Source organism: Micromesistius poutassou (assembly GCF_964030765.1).
Source record: "Micromesistius poutassou genome assembly, chromosome: 24".
Taxonomy (NCBI): Eukaryota; Metazoa; Chordata; class Actinopteri; order Gadiformes; family Gadidae; genus Micromesistius; species Micromesistius poutassou.
Genome location: NC_140294.1, coordinates 4665261 through 4672223, shown reverse-complemented (window position 1 = coordinate 4672223; position 6963 = coordinate 4665261). Strand labels below are relative to the sequence as shown.

At 45.7% G+C, this 6963-nt stretch overlaps 1 protein-coding gene across 1 annotated transcript in view; it reads right to left on the bottom strand.

The window, feature by feature from the left end:
* Window positions 1–2880: 2880 nt before the first annotated feature.
* The window catches only part of LOC311369651 (histone deacetylase 4-like), an 80294-nt gene continuing 76211 nt past the window's right edge, over window positions 2881–6963 (bottom strand). The window contains exons 26-27 of the mRNA XM_084487869.1: window positions 6693–6837; window positions 2881–4942 (exon numbers count right to left, since the gene is read on the bottom strand). Of these exons, the coding sequence (XP_084343995.1) occupies window positions 4903–4942; window positions 6693–6837 (185 nt within the window). The 3' untranslated portion in view covers window positions 2881–4902. The remainder of the gene's footprint in view (window positions 4943–6692; window positions 6838–6963) is intronic.

Below are 6963 nucleotides of genomic sequence, written 5' to 3'. Positions count from 1 at the left end.
CACGTTGCTTTCTTGTGATCAGGAGAGCAGTTTTACCAGAATACCACTCGAGGAACGAGTTAGTTCATTATGATGTATAATAACCAGGACCTGATCACCACTGAGTCCACGTGCAGTGTATAACCAGGGCCTGATCACTACTGAGTCCACATGCAGTGTATAACCAGGGCCTGATCACTACTGAGTCCACATGCAGTGTATAACCAGGGACTGATCACCACTGAGTCCACATGCAGTGTATAACCAGGGCCTGATCACCAATGAGTCCACATGCAGTGTATAACCAGGGCCTGATCACCACTGAGTCCACATGCAGTGTATAACCAGGGACTGATCACTACTGAGTCCATCATGGACCTGCCGTCCACATACTTATAATAATAATAGTTCAATAGGACATACAAATAATTGTACATAAATTGTACATAATAATAATAATACATTTTATTTAAAGTCGCCTTTCATGGCTCTCTCAAGGACACGTACATTATAAATGTGTATTATGTACTTATAATATGTACATAATGTACATATGTATCATTGTACATACATACATAATTGTACATTTGTACATACACACAGATTTACGAAAGGACATTTAAACTTCCTATGAAAACATATATATATATATATATATATATATATATATTTTTTTTTTTTTCCATCCAATTAAATCAGGTGCCTGGCCAGAACCCTCCACATTTGCTTGTTGCATCAAAAAAAAGAAGTATTTTTCTTAAGAAATATCTAGGTTTTTTTGCGTTCGTACAGTTAAAGGGCAATGGCGAGAGCTACGAGGGGCTGAAAGTGTGAAAGAGTTCATCACCCCCATGGCATATTATGCCATTTAACCAAAAATAAACACGTCATCACTTAAAAAACAATGCTATCATGTAAACCAATAACCCACACTCCCTCTCCACAAACGTCCGTTCACGACCCTCGTATGAGCCGACCACGATTATCTTAGTTGTGTGGAACATAAACTAGACAGCAACAGGAGAATCTCTGTAGACTGTCTCACTCAAAACCTCTCGAGCTAAAACGCCCTAGATTAATTCTTAATCAAACACTTCACTTCAAGAGAAAAAGACCAAACACAATGAACAAATACTCCCATCATTTTTCTGAAATATATTTTATAGATAAAGGGATGAAATGTCCGAAGCGTAGGTCCCAAAGAATGTTAACTTTTTTTTAATCAATACAGAGACAAACAACAAACTAAAAATAACATTATTTTCCATTTACATGTAAACCAAGAATAACTCTTGAGCCACAGTGGTATTTAGATAGAACTGGCCGAGGCGGTCGTCGACAGTTGAACCGAGATGCCCAGTTTCTTAACTTTCTCCTCCTCTTTCTCTCTCTCTCTCTGTCTGTCTCTCTCTCACTCTCTCCCCCTCTCTGTCTCTATCTCTTTCTCTCTGTCTCTCTCTCTCTCGCTCGCTCTCTCTCTTTCTCTCTCTCTCCAGGGGTTAACTTATTGCCGGTGTAAAATGCCGGAGGAACATTCTTTGGGAGAGTCAATTTTTTTACGTCTGAGTAGGCTGAGCACTAGTCTCTTAAATACATTTTCTCATTTGTCCATACATTGTTTTTTCTAAGTGCTGGATTCTGGTGAAATCACTTAATTGAAAAAAATATTGATTAAGAACAATATCAAATGTTTTTTTTTTTCTTCTTTTCTTTATCTCTGCGTTAGTCGTGTTGGACAAAGTTAGTTTTTTCTGAATTCTGTTGCACAGCGAGGAAGGCGGAGTCGGCCGCGTTTCCCAGGGATACTTGGTTGTCATGGCAGACCGGGTTCCCGCCCCCCTCTTCCGCCCAGTGTTCTTCTTCTATTGTGCAAATACGTTATTTTCGTTACATAGACAAGCAGGCATGCTGACGCACAAACCATGCAAAGAGTTAAAGTTGGCGCGAGTAGACAGCAGAAACCAAAAAAAAACTTGCTACAAAACGCTAAAATAAAAAAACAAAAAACTAATGTAAACAACAACAAAGTTAAGCCAAATCAAACTAACAGTTGGAATGTTTTGTTAAGACATGATAAACCATACGGGAAACAACGACAAACCAAAAATGTACTCTACGACCACATTAACAGCGATTACAGCTATTAATCGTTAGCGTTTCTGTGAAAAATCGAATAGTAGAATGGTTATAAAAAATAAGCTTGACCGTAGTGACAGTCTCATGTAGCCACCCCCCATCGTTTGACCGGTCTGACTGGCAGCGGGCACGTATTCCGCTCGTTTAAATAAATTGTCATCAGGGTATGGTTACGCCGTGGGTTTGTTTCCCGTAACTAGCGAAGTGCAATCCGTTTCCCCCCGTGACACGATGCTGCCCCTTCCGACGGCTGATATCGTCACGTCATGCGCACGCACAAAAAAGAGCCATCGGATTGGCAACAGAGTGATCAAATGTAAAAAAAACAAAAAAACGGAATAAGTGTTTAAATAAAACTCAAACTCTTGAAATAAAACAGTGCAGTCAATGACTTGAGTGCCAAGCGCCATTGTTCACTAACACCACGACGAGCCGCCCTCTTCTCAGACAAACTCAAGGTTTTCTTCAAATAAACGTTCCACTAAGTAAGAGGCCGCCGCGTACAGCAAGGTTTATAAATACACACGAGACTGGGACCCACAGCCGGGAGGAGGCCCGAGGAACGACGAGGACAGGAGCAGGGCTGTCCCTTCATTATGAAAGAAAGAGAGAGAGAGAGAGAGAGAGAGAGAGAGAGAGAGAGAGAGAGAGAGAGAGAGAGAGAGAGAGAGAGGGAGAGAGGGAGGGAGAGAGAGAGAGAGAGAGGGACAGAGAGAGAGAGAGAGGGAGAGAGAGAGAGAGACAGAGAGAGAGAGAGGGAGAGAAGGGAAGACTGATAGACAGAAAGAGATGGAGAGACGGCAAGAAAGAAAGGTGGTGAAAGATTGATGTACAGAAACAAAGATGACGAAGAGTGAACTCAGAAAGAAGGAAAGAATGAAGGGTAACCGACTAATAAAGTAATGACAGCACTGGTTGCGATTCCCTTTGCCCATCCAGAAAAAAAGGACAGGTCACGGGTTGAACGCCATGAAAAAAGTTAGAAAAATATACATCAAATAAAAAAAGTGGACACATTTACAACACACAACTCATTTGATATGGAAAAAAAACAAAAACAGCACCAAATCGGTGAAAAATAAACAAAAATGGTAGGCGTAAAAGTGTACAAACAGGCCACCATTAATGCACTGCTCCGTAAAACATATTAAACTCCATGTACACGGCGGGACGGCGGGCCAGGGACCAGGTCGTCGCCGGGCCCAACCAGGAGGAGCTGCTTAGAAAGTAGTGATGGCTCCTCCGCGTCAAGTACAGGACCATGGTAGAGAGACGGTTCCTCAGTCAGGAGTCCACCAGTGTTTACTAGCCATGTATGGGAGGGAGGGGGGCGGAGTTGGAAATGCAAATTCATGCTTTGGCTTCAGTTGCTTGGCTTTTTTTTGTTTGTTTGTTGTGTTCATGTTTTTGTTTTGGGATAACATTCAAAGAATCTTCTGGGAAAATATTGGGCCTTTCCACCCAAATGCATGCTGGTAGGCTGATGGGTTGTGTTTTTCGTACGAAGCCATCACTCAGGAAGGGGGAGGGGTTTATAAAGAGCTGGGCTACATAGAAGGCTGAACTTTCATTTCCCTAAAATTGAGCATCAATCTAGCGTCTTCCAGTGAGCGACCTGTCGACCCCTTTTCATTCCCTCCCGCCGCTGAATCCAGCCTCTACTCTCCTTAAGCAATAGTGTCTTCTCATTTTTCTCACAGAAAAATTGATTCATTCCAAGAGAGAGAAAAAACCCAAACCAAAACCACCTCCTCCACAGACCAAGTCTTTGAAAGAAATAAATGTTCCACGTAAACATGCTGACCGTTCCTCTTGTCATTGTCTCATTCTGCGCCGCAGGGACCTGCATTCTTTAGCCACAGGGGCCACAAAACTAAGTAGAATCTTGTGACTTAAGGCAATCTTCTTTTCCTGAATCCACCGGATTTTCCTGAAACACGGTGGATCTGCACCAAGGCACTCCTCCAGTCCGTCCGTCCGGACCGATTGCGTCCGGGAACCCGCGCGCGCGCCCGTCCCCTGCGTCTAGGGCCCTGACTGTCGTCCGCGGCAACAGCTCATCCCATGGCGGCGGTTGCCACGGGGACGGCGCGGCGCGGCGGCGCCGGGAACCCGTCTCAAAGTCCACAGTGAACGCATCTTGTCACAGAACGCAGACGAGCCCCCAGGCCGGTCGTCATGACGGCCGCAGCGGCCGGGGGATTGTTTTTGTAGGCAAAATTTGTTGAGAAAATAATGGTACAAATGAACCAAAGGACGGACCAACTGTCAGAGTGTGTTGGCCAGAGGGTTCCCGTGGCAACGGCCACACGGCCACACTCTGCACCGTGAGTCTTTTACAGCTCTCCTCCGCCGCCGCGAGACTTCAAATGGACTAGCACCCTCGCCTTAAGGCCAGGACACGTCGCTAGCCACCGCTAATGGCTAACAGGGGGACGGGGGGCAGGGTGGGGTGGGGTGAGGGGTGGTTGCTAAGACTGGCACAAAATGTGTGTGACCAAGCGAGTGTTACTAAGCAACGCACGCAAGCTTGAGGATGTTTTTTTTGTTTCCTTTTATCGATTTTGAGTCTGCCATCTTCTGATTGGCTCCCTACTCGTGAGGCTGAGCCCGCCCACGCCCTCTCATTGGTTGGAGGGGCCGCCCATCGAGGTGACTGATGTGGCGGGTGGGGCTTATAGGCGCTAAATGAAGGGAACGGTCAAGGCTCTTTCGAAAAAAATCGAAGGAGGCGTTTCTCCAGAGCGGCCGATGAGGGCGGTGTAACACCGAGATGGCTCCCCTCCGCTACAGTGGTTCCCCCTCTTCCATTGGTTCCTCCTGTTGCCTAGGGGACAACAAAGAAAGGTGCATTTCAAAACACAAGCGCAACATGACCCTATGACCTTTGATCTTTCCTTTTGTTGTTCGCTAATTGATCGCCAAGAAAAGATACCTCGCTAGCATTAGTTCAATTGAGCTAGCGGTAGCTAGAGATAATAATGCCGTCGTCATTCGCAGACTTTGAACCGGTAATCAATATATATAAGAACAGACAGGGAGTCTGTTCTGTGTACAAAAGCTTAATCCTGTTTTAAAACAAACAGGATTAAAACAAACTGTTAAAGGTCCCATGGCATGCTATTTTATGGATGCTTATATATAGGTGTTAGTGAGCCCCTAATACAGTACTTGAAGACGTTCAAGAAATTCAGCCTTTGTGCAGAGTTACAGCCACTACGAGCCAGTCCCACAATGAGCGCTCCACAAACGTGCCGTTTTTGGAGGCGGGTCAAGGTGGAGGTTGGGGGTGTGGCCCTGAGCAGCTTGCGGCCACGGTACCATGCGCTAGTGTTTACAGTGGAACACAGAACACTCTGGGTGCTCCGGCGGGAGTCCTCTATATCTAAATAATATCATATTATATTTAGATATCTATATAATATAATATATATTATCATGGTCAAAAGCTGTTTGCGCCTCCGGATGATATTATGAATCTCAAACGACTGCGTCGGGTTCTCACGCCTCTGGTTCTTCCACTTCCACGTCAATATTAAGTACAGACTGAACCACGAAATGGAGGAGAAAGGGATTGTTGCCCGGGGTTGTCTCCCGCCGGAGCCCCGCTGCCCGCTGCCTCTCCGGCGGGAGACAACCCCGGGCAACGGGCAGGTTGTTTTGCCAATCCTGGGCAACAATCCTTGTCTCCTCCATGTCGCTGTTCCCAATTCCTTCTCAACCATGGCCGAGATAACCCGCACTACGAATCTCGTTGTGGAAATACCAGAGACCTCAGAGAACCCGACGCAGTCTAGTCTTTTCAACAAATGGGAGCTTTATGCAAGCTTGCGTTATTGTGTTGCGTGTTATGCGCCATAACACCAACGGCAGAACTGTTATGCAAATAACAAAGAACACTTGCGTTACAGTGTGTGTATTCACACACACACACACACACACACATGTGGCGCTCGTACGGTCCTAACTCATTGTATCATTGGTGGGCCAAATTCTCTGGGCGGGCCAAGCAGAGAAAGGGGAGGTAACCTCGCCCCATATGACAACATATGGGGCCAGATCCCAAATCAGCATGTTTGAGCGTTAATTTTTTCAAAGGCCGAGCAAGATACCTAGTGCTCGTTTTACACCTAACGCAATTTTTAGCTACTGGGGGACCATAGGCAGGCTAGGGGAACTCATATTAATGTTAGAAAACCTCATAAAGTGAACATTTCATGCCATGGGACCTTTAAAAAAAAGGTTATGTAGTTCGATTTATGATTATGCAATCATTGTGTATCTTAGCGTGAATGTACAATGTAGGCCACAAACCACAACCTATGCAATACAGTTTAAAGAGAGGGTGATAACTTTACAGAGTAAATAAGTTATACCTTTAAAATGTATAAAACATTCATACTTAATGTATGAATGTAAAGATCCCACATAGATTTAATTGTTTTGTGTTCATTCATTCATGTTACCATTGTCATCATCATCATCCTACTGATATTTTAGTCACCAACATTTGTTATTTTGTTTGTACATACACTCTACTACAACTCCCACAATGCCGTGCAGCACGGGGACCTCACCTGTGCTCCATGGCGTTGCTATTGGCGACGGAGAGCGAGGCCATGGCGTGGACGGCCTCTGCCTCCTCCGAGTCGCCTCGCTTGGCCTCCAGCAGGGAGAGACCCAGCCTGGTGGCAGACCGCTGCACAGCACGCCAGTACTTACCTGGAGGGGGAGGGGGGGAGACAGAGAGGGAGGGGGGAGAGGGGGGAGACAGAGAGGGAGGGAGAGAGAGAGAGAGGGAGGGAGAAAGAGGGGGGGGGGGTAGACAGAGAGGGAGGGGGGAGAGAG